This window comes from Leucopleurus acutus, assembly GCF_964270905.1.
Source record: "Leucopleurus acutus genome assembly, chromosome: 15".
NCBI classification, from domain to species: Eukaryota; Metazoa; Chordata; class Mammalia; order Artiodactyla; family Delphinidae; genus Leucopleurus; species Leucopleurus acutus.
In genome coordinates this window covers 33,974,018-33,996,104 of record NC_139157.1, presented here as the reverse complement: position 1 = coordinate 33,996,104, position 22,087 = coordinate 33,974,018, and the positions used below count along the sequence as shown (strand labels likewise).

The window sequence follows — 22,087 nt, the reverse complement described above, 5'->3', positions numbered from 1 at the left end:
AAGAAAACATGCCGTGTTACTTTTTCCCAACAGAATAATGTTGTTCATACTTTTACCTTTGGCCAAGACTAATGTCGTATGGACGAAAATTTCAGTTTTCTCTGTGCTGAAAGACACTGTTGCCTCTCTCACGCTAAGTTCTCTTTTTTAAATAGCTTTATTACGTATCGCCCCATAATTGCTAAAGCAATTCTATACAGAGTGAGCACCCAACGATTACTGCTGGAGGACCCCTGTAGCATGTTGCATACGGGTGATAATAATAGTTACAAGTCAAAGCAAACAAAAGAGATCAAATAGGCACAAAGCAGAGCATAATAGAAAACTATAAGAAAAACACAGAATGACAGCTCAAAAACTGACATATACATGGCTGTTGAACTATTAAGTTACAATTTAAGCAGTTACATCTTTCTTTTCTTTTCTAAAGAAATTTCAATAACTATAATCCTCTAGTACTTCAAAGAACAAGGTAAGGGACTGTTTTTCTTCCTCTCAGAGTATTAGCTTAACTGTTGTTAAATCCACCTCCTATTCCTTCATAGTCCTAAGAAAGTTACCCAAAAGAAATATTAGACCAACAAAAAAGTGATGACTGCCATCAAAATATACATGAGTTACATGACTGTCAAACAAGCATTCTCTATAATTACCTTTTAAAACTGAAGCTTATTCAGGTTTTCAACTGAAAGAAAACATAAACGGGAAAAGCTAAGCCTCAGTGAGTAAAGATAGTGCATGAAGGATCGTATCACAATAAAACTACTGTTGTGCTCAATTTCTGTATTTTTTAACTTATTTACTCATGAAAGTCTTTCTTTAATATCTTCTTTCAAGAAGTGTAAATGAACAGTAGATGGAAACACCGTTCTCATATATGAATGGATTGAAGGAGTTTAGTAAACCAGCTTGAACTTTGAGTGAGATAATTTCTCCTTTTTCTTAGAATACACCACATGTAATAAATCATTTCACCTTTGCCTGCTACATCCTTCTCCAGTGCCTCACCTCAGTAGGTGCTTCAGAAAAAGGAATGCTTGCAGTAGAACACAAGCTAGAACAGTGGTTCTCAAATTGTGAACTCAAGACGATCAGCATTAGTATCACCTGGGAACAATCAGAACCCGGTGAGGGGCCAAGCAATGTGTGATTTGCCACATCCAGTTGGTGATTCTGAGGCACACTAGCGTTTGACAACCAGTTAGCAGGAGCAGGAGCCTTGGCCCCTGGTACGGTGCCCCCTGTGCATGCTGCTTACAAAGTATTAGAGAATTTCCACCAGGAGGGTTACTGAACAGATCATCTAGAATTCATGGGCCCTATAAATCACTGCTGTTGGGAGATATAGCTTAAGTCTGAATTTATACCAACCGTTTTATGCCTGGCTCTACTGAATGCATGCAGTAATTGCCTTTCAGAGTATGTGATATAAACACAAAAGTAGTTACCCCATCTGAAGACCAATCAATGTGCATCTAAGGACATACCAAACTATGTGTTAACAAATTGAGTTTCTTGTTTTGTGTGCTTTCTATTGTTTTGTTGTTTAATATGAATTAGCCAGAAATTTATTATGACATTAAAAATTTAGTCTTCAGGTTGGAATAAGATGAGTTAATTCATTTTCTTCATTTCACCCCAACTTTCAACTCAGCAGATCACATAAGTTGGTGAGGCTTCTTCTTATTTTCTTTTCACTGAACTGATTTGTTATTCTTTGCTTTCCTAGGCAATTTAATAATACCAAAAGACGGAACGAGTCCTACCTAGAGTTTCATTTACATTTTTAATTTTTTCTGTCAAAAATAATGTCAACTAAATAAACTGAAGATCTAACAGGCTTTGTTAGGGGATTCATGAATCAGGCAGCATCCCAACTATTAACTATAAGACAGATCAAAGGGGTTGTACAAAATGGAAGGTTTTTATAAGAGGAAGAGTGGGGCAAGGGAGCTACTAGCAAAAAGAAAAGAAGTAATTATTTTTAGGCCAGGACATCTTCTTTGAGGAAGAAAAGGAACAGTAAGGGTTTTATGATTCAGATCACCTCTTCTTCTTCTGGGAGATGGAGAGGGATCACAGGACAGATTATCCTACTGGTGCTTGACCATGAAATCCAGACTAGTCAATTAAGATAACATTTCTGGAAGAAACTGAAACTGCAGTTGGATCAGGTACAAATCTAGGTTTTGTATTATGAACTTTTAGCATGAGTGACGCCATTTTGGGACTGTGGTTTTCTTTTGAACAGTAATTAATTAAAAGAATCCTTTAACATGTGTAGTACAAGTCTGAAAAATATTTGATTCAAAAACTCTAGAAATATTTCAGTGTTCTTTTAAAACTGAACAAAAGGCTAGGAGTAACAACAACAAAAGAGAGAGCAATGACCAAGTGATAATCAATAGTCACTACCAATATAAGACAAGTGCTGAAAGGATATAGAAAAATAACTTCTTAATCACAACCTACCACAAGGATAACTCAGGACCTGTATGTCATCAATGGCAATATAACCACTTCTTCCTCCTGAGACTTCAGCTTCAAATATTACCTGTCAGGAAGAAATAGAAAACACTTACAACAATCATTTTTAAGGAATTTTCACAGTGAAAGAAAAATAGCTATAACACACTTATGAAAATTAAAATTTAATTTTCGTCCAATAAGAATTAAAATTTCATCTTATAATGTGAGTAATTTCCTAAACCTTGTACAGGTAAACAACATTTTTTTGAAGAGCAATTAAATTATTGAGGTCAAGCAGTTCTCACTAAATTTCTTAAGCAACTATTATTAAGTGTTGTAGATTTCCTGAATGGGCAATATACAGGCAGAATGAATAGGCAGATATAGCAAATCTCATATCTCTAAATTTTCCCTTATTGACTTTTTCCATTTTTGTTATTTATTTAACATATATTGAGCACCTACAAATGTGCCAAGCAGTATGCTAACCAGCAAAGACATCAACTGATCTAAGCTTTTAAATAGCTGAATTTTCAAAGACAGAGGTCATCAGATAGATTAGTGTTACTCCAGGCAAAAGGAACCATATACAATGGAATAGAACAGAACTCTGTGTTTGGGAAACCAAATGAATGTAATCTGTATAGCTACAAAGACTCAAGAGGGAAGAGATGAAATTAGAGAAGTAGGCATGGAAGACTTTGAATACCATGGGAGTGAAGTCAGGAGTATATCCTGTCAATGATTAATCAATTAAAAAATATATATATTAAATATATATATTATTAATAAATATATTTTTTAAAATCAATGTTCAGATATAAGCTAATGTTTTAGAATTTTGTTGTTACAGTCAATCACAGAACTTCGTAAAGACTTTCCCTTAGTAACGTGTGCTGTGACTCTTCAAGAGAAAACGGATTAAGCATGCCACATTTCAACATTTTATTTGACTATGGGTTCCTTTATTTATGGAGAGACATAGGTTATCTTTGGACTGTTTTGCAAAACGTTTTAGGAAACATATTGGAAATTGATATTTAAAGTAGGAATAAAATATAATCAAATTGGTGTATTACAAATATATTTGGCTCAGGACTTCCCTGGTGGCGCAGTGGTTAAGAATCTGCCTGCCAATGCAGGGGACATGGGTTTGATCCCTGGTCTGGGAAGATCCCACATGCCGTGGAGCAACTAAGCTTGTGTGCCACAACTACTGAGCCTGCGCTCTAGAGCGCGCGAGCCACAACTACTGAGCCCACGTGCCACAACTACTGAAGCCCGTGCGCCTAGAGCCTGTGCTCCGCAACAAGAGAAGCCACTGCAATGAGAAGCCCGCGCACTGCAATGAAGAGTGGCCCCCACTCGCCGCAACTGGAGAGAGCCCGTGCAGCAACGAAGACCGAACGCAGCCAAAAATAAATGAATAAATAAATAAATTTAAAAAAATAAAAATAAATATATTTGGCTAAAAGGTGGAGGATGGCCCCAAAGAAGGTAAGACTAGAAACAGACAAATAATATGCTAGTAACAGTGAACACAGAAAGATGAGAAGAAAAAGGAGAGATAAAAGAAATAATACTAAGGAAACAGACAAAATAGAAATTATTGATTCATTAGTTGTTTAGAAATAATAGGAAAATTCTCATTCCTGGCCTGGGCCCTTAGGTAGATAATGCTATTGTCTGTTGTCAAGAAGGAGGAAACTTCCCACAGGTCTCATAGAAATGGCACCTAAGAAGTGGCCAAAGCAGGTAGCTTTTATGCTTTTTAGACAAAGAAACAATAAATTTGTGAGGAAGTGACAGGAAATAGTTTTGGGTGCTCAATTAGTGAAGAACCTAAACAGAGTTTGGACCTGGGGTAGTGAATTAGTGAAGTAGCAAGGTTTGTTTACACAGACTTTTCAGCTCCGCATTCTCTATCTCTGCTAAGAGATAAGAGTGATAAGGGTGTTCTTCTACCTCCAGATGCAGGGGGTACACCTTTCACATGAGAGATTTATTTCCTGTTTTCAGAAAGACAGAAAGAAGGGTCAGAGTGTCCCTCTTGCACTGGCCATTTCTTAAGAAACTAATTGAAAATAATCAGTATACCGTTGAGGCACATTTTGGGGCAGCCTACCCCATGACCCAACACTATCAGGATCCCTAGCCAGATACAGAAAAAGATACAAATTTGAGGGAGAAGATAACTAAGTACATTTCAGACATTTCAGATTCCATTAGCCTAGGATACATATGGGGTAAATGCTTAGGAGATAACTAGACAGATATATCTCAAAGAGAAGAGATGGGTTTAAAATAAAGCTATAGATTTGGAAGTCATCATCATGGCAGAGAGTAAGCTATAGATTTGAAAGTTACAGGGATTGGTGAGTAAGACGGCATAGAAGATAAAAAGCAGCAAACCATGAAATGGAAGGCAAGAAGACAGCCAGCAGAAGTAAGGCCAACAAAGTACGATTCAGACAGAAGGGTGGAGGAAGGCACTCCCCCCAGTCAGGCAGGTCAACACTCCCACCAAAAGGATTAGAAAAGGCCAGATAAATTACAATGACCATAATTTTAAAACATCAGATATCTGCATAAACAATGGCATCTAGATGAGCACAAATTTTAGGAGGACAGGATCTCTCGAGTGTGATCCCAGGATCTTCTTTCCCATGGGACTATTTGCCAATTCTGGAAACAGGCTGTGGTTCTAGCTCAGCACAGATTTAGGGCCTCTATGGGAGAAAGTGAAAACAATGAAGCTTGCTGTAACTGTGTAAAAATAGAACAACAAACTAGAAATTTACGAGTCTGAATAAAACAGATGCAGACTACAGCAAAAAACATGAGCTGTAGAAGAGAGGTCAAGGAAAACTAAAAAAGTATCAATTAAAGTTAGCCATTAAGGGTTCTCTGGTAACTTCTGACACAGTTTTACTAAAGTGGAGGGGGATAAGTTTGATTGTTTTTACTGAGCTCTTACTATACTCAAGAGACTGTTCTAACTGAGCATGCTCATTCATGCTCACATCTGCTGTTGTTTCCCTCCTCTCTTTCTCTCTCTCTCTCTCTCTCTCTCTGCACACACACAAATTCATTACATCTTCACTACAATCATATGAGGTAGTTATTATTTTTATCCTCAATTTAAAGAAAGTTAAGTTACTCCACCAAAGTCTAACAGCTAACAAGTCGTAGAGTCAGGGATGGACCCAAGTCAACCTCCAGGATCTAATCTTCCATCAACTTCACTACACTTCCTCTCAAGATCAAGAAACAAACACAGTAGAACATTTAATTTAAATAGACTTTAAATTTCCTTTAAAAGTCTAATATGTTAAATTTTTAAAGTGTTATTTTAAATAGCAAACTAATTAGATATTCTATTGACTAAACAGCAGTATCATCAATCAGCATTACATCCTTCCCATTCTCATACCATATCTACATCCACCCCAAAGCCAATGACAATGGGACCCAGCAGGCTGGGTGGATGGTTCACCTCCCCTCCAATCACTCCCATCATAAGCTACCTCCTGTGTTAGTTCTTTTCTACTTCAAGTTTGCCCTTTATGACTATTAATTTCCCTGGAATAAGTTAAAGCTGAGAAGTAGGAGAATGAGGTTTTTGGGGGAAGACAAATATTTCATGATGAAAGGAGGGCTAACCTATAACGACAGAAATATATGTGTGTGTATGTGTGAGTGTGTGTATACGTGAGTGTGTGTATACATATCATTTGCATTTCATGTGAAGGTATTTGATATGATAACAACTGTCAGGTCACTTTCTAAATATTGGAACAAAGGTTTAGCAAGAAATAGAGGAGGGAAGTAGAGACTTTAATGTATAACTTGGAGCAATTGTGGTACAGGCCACTTTCTTGGGGGTGAGAAAATTTGTATTTGACACACAACTCTCCTATTTACAAATTCTTGAGCAAATCAAGAGCCAAGTCCCAACCCCATAATATGGAGATAATGCAGCTTTCATTATAAAGTTTTGTGAGGATTAAACAGTAGCATCTGTAAAAGTGCTAAATAAACCAAAAGGTAAGATTATGAACATTGTTAATATAGGACATTTGTATAAGTATATTCCAGGAAAACAAGTTTTACTTGCTCGAATGGTAGTTCAAGGAAAGGGAAAGTATAGAAAGAAAAAATGAGAATATTATTTTTGGAAAAAATACAGTCTTATGAATAGACCACACAGCTGAATAATTAATCAGTTAATTATTTCAGGTTTGTTACAGTCAGCATTAATTAAATTATTTTAATTCTATGCTTATCTTAGTTTTACTTTCTCGAATTGTTTTACTTGGTAGGTGGTAAGTTTAAACATGTTTACTACACCCCTGAGGAAAAGTTTCTTATTTGTTCATTTAAATTGAGCTTTATTCTGGACAATAAAGTTAGGCCTTGATTTAAAAGGGAGTGAAAGAATTGGTTCTTTAGTAAAGAAAATAAAAATGTTTCTCTGTTTAGTGACTCATTTTCCCTAAGTGTTGTCTCTGCCTCATTAACTAGAGCAAGAGGAAATTTCTAAGATCAGATTCCTTTACTGCTAAGTATCTAATCAGCTTTATCACTTTATCAGAGCCCTCACCTTGTAAGTCTCTTCTGTCCACTCAGGGAAAACCAATCTCAATAGCTTAATTATGCAACACTTGCTTGGGCTAATGCTCAGGTCAGAGCTAATGCTCGGTGTCAAATAGAAAACTAGGGCTTCCCAGGAGAAGACAGCAAGGGAAGCCATACCAGATGTCAACTTGAACCCATCCAGGAGGCCAGCCTGAGAACAGAATGAAAGGGCTCTGCTTTTCATGCTGTTTCCACTCCACTCTGTTACCTGAAATACTGAAGGTGATGATTCTAATCAAATTTTTGCTACTCTAGCAACATTCTTGGATTACTAACTAAATAAGTGAAGTCAAGTCAAATTAAAGGAAGGGAGGAGGCGAACCCTAAAGAACAAGAACAACTTTATCTTTTGGCAAACTGAATTAATGCAGAAGTACCTCATACAATGGAAAGCTGAACTCAAAGTAAGGAGCCTGGGCTCTGGTTGCTGGTTTGCTATCACATGTAACCCAGGCAACTAATTTAACCATGTCTTCAGAGCCTCAGATGGGCAATACTGGCCTTGCCCATAACTCAGGTTTGTTGTGAAGATTGCATGGTATATGTGAAATAATTAAATAATATATGGAATGCCATGTAAGACAAGACATTATGGATATGAGAAAAATCTGAAATAAAAACTTGCACTTAATTTTCTTTCAATATATCACAGTGTTAAAAGTGTAGGCTCCAAAGTCAGATATACGTTGAGTTCACATTCTTTAAATGTTAACTTTAACTTATAGAAAAACATATGTAAAGTTACTTAGGTAACTTTAACTGATGTACAGTCTAAACCTAAGTTTCCTTTTCTATAAAAAGAAACTATTAGTATCCACCTCAGGGTTAAGGGGGAATTAAATGAGATAACACACGTGAACCATTTAGCACAGCTCCTGGCACACGGTAAGCATTCTAGGTTAAGGGGCACCACTGCCATCATGGGAGGAAAATATCCATAAAAGACACATGTACTAAAATGAAATTTCTTCCCATTCCCTCCTCCCTTTTCAAAAACTTAACTCTCTGCCCTGAATTTGGAAAATTAAAAAAAATTTTAAAAACCTTAGAATAAACTGGTATTTCATTCCCATAAACCTCCCCAAATATGTTTTCTGTGATTTGAAGTTTTAAACACTGAATATTGTTAATGTAAAGTTCAAAGTAAATTACACATTTGCCTTCAAAGAATAAATGTAACAAAATGAAAACCTACAGAATAGAAATAGGTTTATTTCTATATGTTCCGGTCCAAATTTGGATAATGAATAAAACAGTCATCTGTAATAAAATAGTCGCCTGAATAAAACAGTCATCTTAACCAACATTACTAAAGCTGCAGGTCCATCCATATCAGTGCTCTGATGTCAATGTGAGGCCTCAAAGTAGGAGCTGTGCTTGACTCAACTTTGTGTCCTCAAAGCTTATTCTTACTACCTGGCACATAGCAGACATTCAATAGATGCTAGCTGAACAACGATAACAAATTATACATAGATATATACACACACACAATGTATAATATACATGAACATAAGTATGTTAGCATCATTAAATATAACTGACTTCTCTTTATCTCATGTAAACTCTAAACATTGGATTCTCAAGGATCCATCCCAAGCCACCGTTTCTCTTTTTGCCATACTTTTCACCCTGATAGGATAAAGGAAGATAAGCCTACAAAAAGACAGAGGAAACTGAGAAAAAGTAAAGTGTGTAGAGATAAAAAAGGGAAATGGAGGTACATGGTATCATAAAAGCCAATAAAAGAATATCTGAAGGAGAAGAGATGTCAGGACCAAATGCCGATCAAACACTAAGTAAGATGGAGATTAAAACTACCCTCATATATATCTTATAACTAGAAGTTTGTACACTGTAAACAACATATCCCCACTTCTCCCAAACCCCAGACCCTAGTATCCAACATTCTAGCCTCTGTTTCTTTGAGGTTTTTTTTTTTTGATTCCACATATAAATGATGTCATACCAGAGAACACAAATTTCTGGTTATAAGATGAATAATTTCTGCGGATCTAATGTATAGCATGGTGATTGTGTTTAAAACTACTGTATTACATACTTGAAAGTTGCTAAGAGAGTGAATCTTAAATGTTCCCACGACAAAAAAGAAATGGTAATTATGTGACAGGGTGGTGTTAGCTAATGCTATAGTGGTAATCATTCTGCAATACATACTTGTATCAAATCAGCACATTGTACACCTTAAACTTACATAATGTTATATATCAATTATATCTCAGTAAAGCTGGAACAAAACCACTCCTTATATGTAACACTGTGAGTGACCAAATAAAGTACCATCATATGAAGTAACAGAAATGGAAACCATATTAGATAATAATGAAGAGAGCAGAGGAGTGGAGATGTTTGTAACCCTCCTACAGGAAGTATGCCTGAATCGGTGGAGAAATCTAACCAAGGATGGAAGAAGATATGGGGTCAAGGGAAGCGTTCAACTTTTTATTATCATTTTTAGGACAAAAAACACTTAGATGTTTTGAAGTTGATGAGGATGATTCAATTTGAAGGGAATGTTTGAGTGTACATGAGAGAAATAACTGTTAATGTGAGATAGGATAGCACTAGATCCAAATCACAGGTCAGAGGAGGGGCTCTACTTCTTTCATAACATGAGGAAAGAAGGAGAGGATGAATGAAGATATGAGTAGGATTTGTAGGATTGGTAGATAAGGGAGTTTCTCCTGTATGGCCTCAGTTTTCTCAGCTACAAGGGATGGGCTAGTGGGAAGGAGGAGTGGTTGGAGTTTGGAGAGAAATGAATGGAGTAGAATGGACAGAAGAAGAGAAAAGGAATTGAAAAGAAAAATGTGATAGGATCTCCAGGAGCATTGTGGGCCCATCTGAAGTTAGTGACTGTGTTTTTCTAGTGATCCTGATCTACCATGGAGCGTGATTCTATTTAAAATAGAATTTGCTTGATTTTAAGTTCATAAAAAGTAGACAGAAAAAAAGGAATCAAGGAGTTTATGGAAATAGAAAATGTGACCAAAAAGAGATTACAAAGAAATCAAATTTTGATACAATGAGCAAATTGATGAATTAGCAAAAGACAGATGGTTTGATCAACGGATGCTCCCCATGAGGCTGATGGACGATCTCAGTGAAATTAATCAAGTAGAAAGAGATTAATTTATGTTATGGTCAGAAGGTGAGATGCTTACATGTAAAGCTAGAACACTTGTGAGATATTATAAGATCTGTATAATAGGAGCAGCAGGTTAAAAAAGGCAGGTGGGCTTCCCTGGTGGTGCAGTAGTTGAGAGTCCGCCTGCCGATGCAGGGGACACGGGTTCGTGTCCGGGTCCGGGAAGATCCCACGTGCAGCGAGGCGTCTGGGCCCGTGAGCCATGGCCGCTGAGCCTGTGCGTCCGGAGCCTGTGCTCCGCAACGGGAGAGACCACAACAGTGAGAGGCCCGCGTACAGCAAAAAAAAAAAAAAAAAAAAAAAGGTAGGTGATTTTTGGAGATGAGGAGGTGAAGGAACTACCTAGGGACTTTCCACAAATATACCAAAGCCATCAGGGTAATGGTGGGCCTTGGGAGTGAAGAAAGCAAGTCTGACACCAGTGCTAAAGTTCAGGATGAATAGAAGAAAATGACTTGGGATCCAGAGGAAGGCAATCATGAGGGTGATGGCATGGTTGAAAGAATTCAAAGGGGCAAGGGTGTTTCCCATCCATTAAACTGATCCTAAGTTGCAAGGTATTAATATCTGCCTTTTTAGAGACTGTTTGGGAAGAAGTGTCCTCAGTCTAGAGCCACAAACAGAGCATGATTATTATAACATAATTAATTGTCTCAATAAATTTTCAAGGTTTATCTTTACTACTGAAATATAAGCTCATTGAGGGCAGTGACCTGTTTATTCCCCACAGCATCAGTGAACCACAAGAATCCTGAAAACTGGGGCTCGGAAAGAGTTCCAACATGTTACAGAAAACAACCGTGCATCAGTTAATTCTAGCTAATAGTTTTGCTTTCAGGGGAATTATGGGATAAGGTATTTAATTCACTTTTACCTAACTCATAAAATTTTGTTGACATAATAAAATGACTCTCCCTTGAGAAAGTTTCAGATAATTTTCCCAAGCTAATTTAGAAATCATGAAAACATTAATCACTTCCCTTGAATAGTTAAATAATGCTGTGAGGAATAAATTTCTGCTTACAGGCCCCAGAAGATCTTAAACTGAGTAAGTCAAATACCTATGTGGAAACTTCAAAATATAGAATCCAGTTTCTTTTCAAGTGTGAAAATATTCTATTTCTGTTCATACTTAAAAATTAATATACACATAATTGGCAGGTGATACCAAAAGTCCAGCATACAGCTAGCCGTCACTGTCACCCACTGTAGCTTCTCTCACAGGCACTGTCAGTCTGGGGTTCTGCTTTCTCAATAAAGATTTGCTGAAAGTATTATAGAAAAGGAGCTTCTCCCTGTTAGACCCCTACATGCCAGGCTGGCTTGCCTATTGAGTTATGTAATAGTTGGTTTCTAAGAGTCTAACACGTGAAAATGTCTTTAGTAAAGGCCTGGGGGCTTTCTGAAACAAATGCGTTGTTAACAGCCCTTGCCTACTGCTTGCTTGCTTGTTTATTTAGCTCCTGAAAAAGATAAATGCCTGCAACTGCAAAAGGTACCTAGAAAAAAATACGTAAGCAAAAGAAATACTGGTATATTCTTTGGCTTTAAAGCTGCTTGCGAGAGTAATTAGAGGATTCTAATTATAATGTGTACTAAATATGGAAGGCAGTTAAGACATATAATATAGCAGAAATTGATTCTTCATCTAAAACCCTTTCATATTTCAGATTTTAGCTATCCTTAGCACCTCTATGACTTACAGGTATGTAAAAACTCAAAATCAGTCATTTTCCTTAAGATGTCCTGAGATTAAATATGATCAGTTTCTGGGCTTCCCTGGTGGCACAGTGGTTGAGAGTACGCCTGCCGATGCAGGGGACACGGGATCGTGCCCCGGTCCGGGAAGATCCCACATGCCGCGGAGCGGCTGGGCCCGAGAGCCATGGCCGCTGAGCCTGCGCGTCCGGACCCTGTGCTCCACAACGGGAGAGGCCACAACAGTGAGAGGCCCGGGTACCGCAAAAAAAAAAAAAAGAAAAAAAAAAAAATATATATATATATATATGATCAGTTTCTTAGGAGGACTAGTCCTGTCACGACTTAACATTAGGACCGTGCAGTCTGCAGAGAGTAATGAGGGTTCCAGAGATTCTACAACCTACACTGTTACCTGAATACATACAGGTTTTTTGTATAGTTACAAGGCCTACCATGCAGCAGAAGCACACACACGTACGCACGCACAGTCGTATCTTTCCACACACAATTATACTACTATAATAGTGACCTAAGTAGATTTTTGAATGCAAATTCTGTGTATAGTGGAGACACGTATTCTTGAATAAAATGTCAACGTTACAAAAATATCCTGAGGTTTAAATTGCCTAAGTGATGAGAGGGACTGCTACATTACCTAACATGGATGACAACAGCAGGTATAACAAGACCGCACTTGCATCAAAAGAAACTGCAACCCTTTCCAGAGTGGTATTGTGTTTGCCTGATAAAAAATAGAACATCACTGAAAGCACATTCCAGTGTCCAGGCAAAAGTAAAAAATGCAGGACCACAGATCAAAAGGAGAAAATAAAACCTAAGAGATTTCACACCAGAGTAGACTGTATAAAATAAAAGCCCAAAGAAGGCTGTCTGAGAAAGCTCCACGCTAAAACGAATATGCAAGCATAGTACATTCTTATGCTTCAAATTAGCCCAGGCTATCTCTAATGTAATCACCAAAAGTATCTAGAAGATCTAAATAAAGGAACTAATAATAATCATTTTTAGAGCTTAAGCCAGAATGTTTCCGTTCATATTAAAAGTCCATTAGTTATTTAATTTTCATTCCTTAAACACACACTTGTAAAAAATTGTCAATGGTCCTTTTAATTTGAAGATATTGATGTAGATTCATACGTATAAAAAACACATAACTCCATCATATGGCTAAGAGACACCCAAACTCCATCTCTGAAAACAGATAAACATAAAACTTGAAACAAGAATAAATAATACTTACAAAATAAATGCAAGAGGAATTTTTGTGTTCTTTGCATGTTCTCTATATTATTAAGATTCCTTTGGGGAGGAGGAAGGCATATACTGCTTTCTCAAAAAGGTTTTGAGGGACTTCCCTGGGGGCGCAGTGGTTGAGTCCACTTGCCAATGCAGGGGACATGGGTTCGAGCCCTGCTCTGGGAAGATCCCACATGCTGCGGAGCTACTAAGCACGTGTGCCACAACTACTGAGCCTATGCTCAGAGTCCACGAGCCACAACTACTGAGCCCGTGTGCCACAACTACTGAAGCCAGCACACCTAGAGCCCGTGCTCCACAAGACAAGCCACCACAATGAGAAGCCCACACACCACAAGGATGAGCAGCCCCTGCTCACCTCAACTAGAGAAACCGCGTGCGCAGCAGCAAATACCCAACACAGCCATAAATTAATTTAAAAAAGAAGATTTTAATATGTTTTTTATGATAATGGAGACACACACAGAGACACACGCAAAACACAGAAAAGAGCACACCAGCATCAGGCAGAGCCTCAACTCCGAGTCACAGACGTCAACTCAAATCCCTGTGCTGACCTGATGGAGCCATTGTGAGGATTAAAAGAGATTATACACAATTTGGAAGGATCTCCATAAATGTTAACCCTTTCCTCCCTTTCCTACCCTTCTCCAGTGACTGATATAATGGGCACTGCCCTAAGACCACAGCCTTTGAGAAATAAGGCAAGAGGGCAGCTTCAGGTGGCAATGATGCCGGAGACCATGAGGAAACAACTCTTACCAATTTATTTATTTATGTTTTTAAACAGCTTTATTGGAGTAAAATTGCTTTACAATGGTGTGTTAGTTGGTGCTTTATAAAAAACTGAATCAGCCATACATATACATATATCCCCATGTCTCTTCCCTCTTGCATCTCCCTCCTTCCCAACCGCCCTATCCCACCCCTCTGGGTGGTCACAAAGCACCAAGCCAAGCACCCTGGGATATGTGGCTGCTTCCCACTAGCTATCAGTTTTACATTTGGTATAGTATATATGTACATGCCCCTCTCTCACTTTGGGCCAGCTCACCCTTCCTCCTCCCCATGTCCTCAAGTCCATTCTCTAGTAGGTCTGCATCTTTATTCCCATCCTGCCCCTAGGTTCTTCATGACCTTTTTTTTTTCTAGATTCCATATATATATGTGTTAGCATACAGTATTTGTTTTTCTCTTTCTGACTTACTTCACTCTGTATGACAGACTATAGGTCCATCCACCTCACTACAAATAACTCAATTTCATTTCTTTCCATGGCTGACTAATATTCCATTGTATATATGTGCTACATCTTCTTTGTCAATTCATCTGTCGATGGACACTTAGGTTGCTTCCATGTCCTGGCTATTGTAAACAGAGCTTCAATGAACACTGTGGTACATGACTCTTTTTGAATTATGGTTTTCTCAGAGTATATGCCCAGTAGTGGGACTGCTGGGTCGTATAGTAGTTCTATTTTTAATTTTTTAAGGAACCTCCATACTGTTCTCCATACAGGAGATTCCCACCAACAGTGCAAGAGGGTTCCCTTTTCTCCACACCCTCTCGAGCATTTATTGTTTGTAGGTTTTTTGATGATGGCCATTCTGACTGGTGTGAGGTAATAATCACATTGTAGTTTTGATTTGCATTTCTCTAATGATTAATGATGTTGAGCATTCTTTCATGTGTTTGTTGGCAATCTGTATATCGTCTTTGGAGAAATGTCTATTAAGGTCTTCTGACCATCTTTGGATTCAGTTGTTTGTTTCTTTGATATTGAGCTGCATGAACTGCATGTAAATTTTGGAAATTAATCCTCTGTCAGTTGCTTCATTTGCAAATATTTTCTCTCATTCTGAGGGGTGTCTTTCTTTCTTGTTTATGGTCTCCTTTGTCGTGCAAAAGCTTTTAAGTTTCATTAGGTGCCATTTGTTTATTTTTGTTTTTATTTCTATTTCTCTAGGAGGTGAGTCAAAAAAGATCTTGCTGTGATTCATGTCACAGAGTGTTGTGCTTATGTTTTCCTCTAAGAGTTTTATAATGTCTGTCCTTACACTCAGGTCTTTAATCCATTTTGAGTTTATTTTTGTGTATGGTGTTAGGGAATGCTCTAATTTCATTCTTTAACATGTAGCTGTCCAGTTTTCCCAGCACCACATATTGAAGAGCCTGTCTTTTCTCCAATGTATATTCTTGCCGCCTTTATCAAAAATAAGGTGACCATATGTGCATGGGTTTATCTCTGGGCTTTCTAACCTGTTCCATTGATCTATATTTCTGTTTTTGTGCCAGTACCATACTGTCTTGATTACTGTAGCTTTGTAGTATAGTCTGAAGTCAGCAAGCCTGATTCCTCCAGCTCCATTTTTCCTTCTCAAGATCGCTTTGGCTATTCGGGGTCTTTTGTGTTTCCATACAAGTTGTGAAATTTTTTGTTCTAGATCTGTGAAAAATGCCAGTGGTAGTTTGATAGGGATTGCATTGAATCTGTAGATTGCTTTGGGTAGTAGAGTCATTTTCACAATGTTGATTCTTCCAATCCAAGAACGTGGTGTATCTCTCCATCTGTTTGTATCATCATTAATTTCTTTCATCAGTGTCTTATAGTTTTCTGCACACAGGTCTTTTGTCTCCTTAGGTAGGTTTATTCCTATATATTTTATTCTTTTTGTTGCAATGGTAAATGGGAGTGTTTCCTTAACTTCTCTTTCATATTTTTCATCATTAGTGTATAGGAATGCAAGAGATTTCTGTGCATTAATTTTGTATCCTGCAACTTTACCAAATTCATTGATTAGCTCTAGTAGTTTTCTGGTGGCATCTTTAGGATTCTCTATGTATATATCATGTCATCTGCAAACAGTGACAGCTTTACTTTTTCTTTTCTGTTTTGGATTCCTTTTATTTCTTTTTCTTCTCTGATTGCTGTGGCTAAAACTTCCAAAACAATGTTGAATAATAGTGGTGAGAGTGGGCAACCTTGTCTTGCTCCTGATATAAGTGGAAATGGTCTACGTTTTTCACCACTGGGGATGATGTTGGTTGTGGGTTTGTCACATATGGCCTTTATTATGTTGAGGTAAGTTACCTCTATGCTTACTCTCTGCAAGGTTTTTATCATAAATGGGTGTTGAATTTTGTCAAAAGCTTTTTCTACATCTATTGAGATGATCATATGGTTTTCATTCTTTAATTTGTTAATGCAGTGTATCACATTGATTGATTTGCCTATATTGAAGGATCCTTGCATTCCTGGGATATACCCCACTTGATCATGGTGTATGATCCTTTTAATGTGCTGTTGTATTGTATTTGTTAGTATTTTGTTGAGGATTTTGGCAACTATGTTCATCAGTGATATTGGCCTGTAGTTTTCTTTCTTTGTGACATCGTTGTCTGCTTTTGGTATCAGGGTGATGGTGGCCTCGTAGAAAGTGTTTGGGAGTGTTCCTCCCTCTGCTGTATTTTGGAAGAGTTTGAGAAGGATAGGTGTTAGCTCTTCTCTAAATGTTTGATAGAATTCACCTGTGGAACCATCTGGTCCAGGGCTTTTGTTTGTTGCAAGGTTTTTAATCACAGTTTCAATTTCAGTGCTTGTGATTGGTCTGTTTATAATTTCTATTTCTTCCTGGTTCAGTCTCGGAAGGTTGTGCTTTTCTAAGTATTTGTCCATTTCTTCCAGGTTGTCCATTTTATCAGCATAGAGATGCTCGTAGTAATCTCTCATGATCCTTTGTATTTCTGCAGTGTCAGTGGTTATTTCTCCTTTTTCATTTCTAATTCTATTGATTTGAGTCTTTTCCCTTTTTTTCTTGATGAGTCTGGCTAATGGTTTATCAATTTTGTTTACCTGCTCAAAGAACCAGCTTTTAGTTTTATTGATCTTTGCTATTGTTTCCTTCATTTCTTTTTCATTTATTTCTGATCTGATCTTTATGATTTCTTTCCTTTTGCTAACTTTGGGGCTTTTTTTGTTCTTCTTTCTCTAATTGATTTAGGTGCAAGGTTAGGTTGTTTATTTGAGATGTTTCTTGTTTCTTAATGTAGGATTGTACTGATATAAACTTCCTTCTTAGAACTGCTTTTACTGCATCCCATAGATTTTGGATCATTGTGTTTTCATTGCCATTTGTTTCTAGGTATTTTATGATATCCTCTTTGATTTCTTGAGTGATCTCTTGGTTATTAAGTAGTGTGTTGTTTATCCTCCATGTGTTTGTATTTTTTACAGATTTTTCCTGTAATTGATGTCTAGTGTCATAGTGTTGTGGTCAGAAAAGATACCAGATACAATTTCAATTTTCTTAAATTTACCAAGGCTTGACTTTTGACCCAATTTGTGATCTACCCTGGAGAATGTTCCATGAGCACTGGAGAAGAAAGTGTATTCTGTTGTTTTTGCATGGAATGTCCTACAAATATCGATTAGGTCCATCTTGTTTAATGTATCATTTAATGTTTGTGTTTCCTTATTTATTTTCATTTTGGATGACCTGTCCATTGGTGAAAGTGGGGTGTTAAAGTCCCCTACTATGATTGTGTTACTGTTGATTTTCCCTTTTATGGCTGTTAGTATGTGCCTTATGTATTGAAGTGCTCCTATGTTGGGTAAATAAATATTTCCCATTGTTGTATCTTCTTCTTGGATTGACCCCTTGATCATTATGTAGTGTCCTTCTTTGTCTCTTGTAATACTCTTTCTTTTAAAGTCTATTTTGTCTGATATGAGAATTGCTACTCCAGCTTTCTTTTGATTTCCATTTGCATGCAATATTTTTTTCCATCCCCTCACTTTCAGTCTGTGTGTGTCCCTAGGTCTGAAGTGGGCCTCTTGTAGACAGCATATATATGGGTCTTGCTTTTGTATCCATTCAGCGAGTCTATGTCTTTTGGTGGAAACATTTAATCCATTTACATTTAACGTAATTATCGAAATGTATGTTCGTATCACCATTTTCTTAATTGTTTTGGGTTTGTTATTGTAGGTCTTTTCCTTCTCTTGTTGTACCTACCTAGAGAAGTTCCTTTTGCATTTGTTGTAAAGCTGGTTTGGTGGTGCTGAATTCTCTTAGCTTTTGCTTGTCTGTAACGGTTTTAATTTCTCCATCAAATCTGAATGATATCCTTGCTGGGCAGAGTAATCTCGGTTGTAGTTTTTTCCCTTTCATCACTTTAAATATGTCCTGTCACTCCCTTCTGGATTGCAGAGTTTCTGCTGAAAGATCAGCTGTTAACCTTATGGGGATTCCCTTGTATGTTATTTGTTGTTTTTCCCTTGCTGCTTTTAATAATTTTTCTTTGTATTTAATTTTTGATAGTTTGATTACTATGTGTCTTGGTATGTTTCTCCTTGTATTTATCCTGTATGCGACTCTCTGTGCTTCCTGGACTTGATTAACTGTTTCCTTTCCCATATTAGGGAAGTTTTCAACTATAATCTCTTCAAATATTTTCTCAGTCCCTTTCTTTTTCTCTTCTTCATCTGGGATCCCTATAGTTCGAATGTTCGTGTGTTTAATGTTGTCCCCAAGGTCTCTGAGACTGTCCTCAATTCTTTTCATTCTTTTTTCTTTATTCTGCTCTGCAGTAGTTATTTCCACTATTTTATGTAACAAGTCACTTATCCATTCTTCTGCCTCAGTTATTCTGCTATTGATTCCTTCTAGAGAATTTTTCATTTCATTTATTGTGTTGTTCATCATTGTTCACTTGCTCTTTATTCTTCTCAGGCCTTGTTAAACTTTTTTTTATTTTCTCCATTATATTTCCAAGATTTTGGATCATCTTTACTATCATTATTCTGAATTCTTTTTCAGGTAGACTGCCTATTTCCTTTTCATTTGTTTGGTCTGGTGGGTTTTTACCCTGCTCCTTCATCTGCTGTGTGACTCTCTGTCTTCACATTTTGCTTAACTTACTGTGTTTGGGGTCTCCTTTTCTAAGGCTGCAGGTTCACAGTTCCCGTTGTTTTTGCTGTCTGCCCCCAGTGTCTAAGGTTGGTTCAGTGGATTGTGTAGGCTTCCTGGTGGAGGGGACTAGTGCCTGTGTTCTGGTGGATGAGGCTGGATCTTGTCTTCCTGGTGGGCAGGTCTGTGTCCGGTGGTGTGTTTTGGGGTGTCTGTGGCCTATCATGATTTTAGGCAGCCTCTCTGATAATGGGTGGGGTTGTTTTCCTCTCTTTCTAGTTGTTTTGCATAGGGTGTCCAGCATGTATTTTGCTGGTTGTTGAGTGGAGCTGGGTCTTGGCGTTGAGATGGAGATTTCTGGGAGCGCTTTCACCATTTGATATTATGTGGAACAGGGAGGTCTCTGGTGGGCCAATATCCTGAACTCAGCTCTCCCACCTCAGAGGCACAGGCCTGATACCCAGCTGGAGTGCCAAGACCCTTTCATCCACATGGCTCAGAATAAAAGGGAGTAAAAAAGAAAGAAAGAAAGAAAAACTAAAATAAAGTTATTAAAGTAAACAATAAAAAATAATTATTAAAATTAAAACAAAAATTTTAAGTAATGAAAAAAAAAAGAAGAGAACAACCAAAACAAAAAGAAATACACCAATGATAACAAGTTCTAAAACTTATACTAAGGAAAAAAAGTACAGACAGAACGCTAGGACAAAAGGTAAAAGCAAAGCTATACAGACAAAATCACACACAGAAGCATACACATACACACTCAGGAAAAGAGAAAAAGGAAAGAAATATATATATCATTGCTTCCAAAGTCCACCACCTCAATTTGGGATGATTCATTGTCTATTCAGGTATTCCAGAGATGCAGGGTTCATCAAGTTGATTGTGGAGATTTAATCCGCTGCTCCTGAGGCTGCTGGGAGAGATTTCCCTTTCTCTTCTTTGTTCACATAACTCTTGGGGTTCAGCTTTGCATTTGGCCCTGCCTTTGCGTGTAGGTCACCTGAGGGCATCTGTTCTTCACTCAGACAGGACAGGGTTAAAGGAGCAGCTGATTAGGGGGCTCTGGCTCACTCAGCCCGGGGGCAGGGAGGGGTATGGAGTGCAGGGCGAGCCTGTGGCGCCAGAGGCTGGCACGATGTTGCACCAGCCTGAGGCGTGCCGTGTGTTCTCCCAGGGAAGTTGTCCCTGGATCACGGGACCCTGGCAGTGGCGAGCTGCACAGCGTCCCAGGCGGGGAGGTGTGGATAGTGACCTGTGCTTGCACAGGCTTCTTGATGTCTTCAGCAGAAGCCTTAGTGTTTCATGCCCATCTCTCGGGTCCGTGCTGATAGCGGCAGCTCGCGCCCGTCTCTGGAGCTCGTTTCGGTGGTGGCTCTGAATCCCTTCTCCTCGTGCACCCCGAAACAGTGGTCTTTTGCCTCTTAGGCAGCTCCAGACTTTTTCCCGGACTCCCTCATGGCTAGCTGTGGTGCACTAGCCCCCTTCAGGCTGGTTTCACGCAGCCAACCCCAGTCCTCTTCCTGGGATCTGACCTCCGAAGCCCGAGTCTCAGCTCCCAGCCCCAACACGTCCTGGCGGGTGAGCAGACAAGCCTCTCAGGCTGGTGAGTGCTGATCAGCACTGATCCTTTGTGCGGGAATCTCTCCGCTTTGCCCTCCGCACCCCTGTTGCTGTGCTCTCCTCCGTGGCTCCGAAGCTTCCCCCCTCTGCCACCCGCGAAGGGGCTTCCTAGTGTGTGGAAACCTTTCCTCCTTCACAGGTCCCTCCCAGAGGTGCAGGTCCCGTCCCTATTCTTTTGTCTCTGTTTTTTTTTTCTTTTGCCCTATCCAGGTACGTGGGGGAGTTTCTTGCTTTTTGGGAGGTCTGAGGTCTTCTGCCAGCGTTCAGTAGGTGTTCTGTAGGAGTTGTTCCACATGTAGATGTATTTCTGATGTATTTGTGGGGAGGAAGGTGATCTCCACTTCATACTCTTCCGCCATCTTGAAGCTCCTCTCTTACCTCTTTAGTACGGCAGTAACACACCCACTACCTTACCCATTCTTAATCTCTAAGACAAAAAACATTTTAAACAATCCTACACCGGCATCACTAAACTACCCTTACATGAAACCTTTTTTGTCTCAATTGGAGGCCTACTATGGTGAAGCCAGCTGAGACTAGTGACCACAGTATAATGTGTCCAACTCCCTTCATTCTTTAGAATACCCAATTCCAAGACAGGCAGACAGACTGAGCATAATACTATATTCGAAATGCCTTTAAATATGTATCAGAAATAAATTGAAGTAGGACCCACTATTCATGGCACAGCCTAATTTATGTTAGAGTATGAATTTGCAATAAGAAGAAAAAGTCAAAAAGGTAATTAGAAGAGGGAAAGGAAACAAAAGTTAACTAAAATAATCCAAGATCTAAAAACGCCATTCATCACATTTTTCATCCTATGGGTCTGTCCTTAAATACATAAGCAAACAACTTACATCATAAAAGATCTGGTATAAAACTGAAGGTGGAGAAGCAAAGGGTAGCAAATTCATCAGCAAAATGTCATTTCCGTATCTTTGCTATCATAGCTCCACCATCTGGGTTATATTTTATAGTTAGTTGTCTGAGCCAGAAATAAAAGATGACTGGTTACGGTTGCTATTTCTATCAACATGACACTGAATTTCAGCACTATTTTTCCTTGCTTCTAGAGATGTGCCATTTGTCTTCCTGCAATCCACAGGCAGAACCTTTTAAATTTTAGCACCAACAGTCCAATCTCACACATAGCAGAAGTAGATCATTTCACTTGCACAACTATATCTGAAAAAAATGCTTTCAAACTAACACAGTAAGTCTTTTTCTCACCAAACATAAGTGACTCTCAAGAGCTTTAATCTATACTCATGGAGCTCAATTAAGAAAATTA

General features: G+C 38.4%; 1 protein-coding gene across 2 annotated transcripts in view; it reads right to left on the bottom strand.

The window, feature by feature from the left end:
- The window catches only part of PTPRK (protein tyrosine phosphatase receptor type K), a 570,605-nt gene that overhangs the window by 271,430 nt on the left and 277,088 nt on the right, over positions 1-22,087 (bottom strand). For both annotated transcript variants that reach the window (XM_082855620.1, XM_082855621.1), the window contains exon 4: positions 2,473-2,554. In XM_082855620.1, coding sequence (XP_082711746.1) covers positions 2,473-2,554 — 82 coding nt within the window. The remainder of the gene's footprint in view (positions 1-2,472; positions 2,555-22,087) is intronic.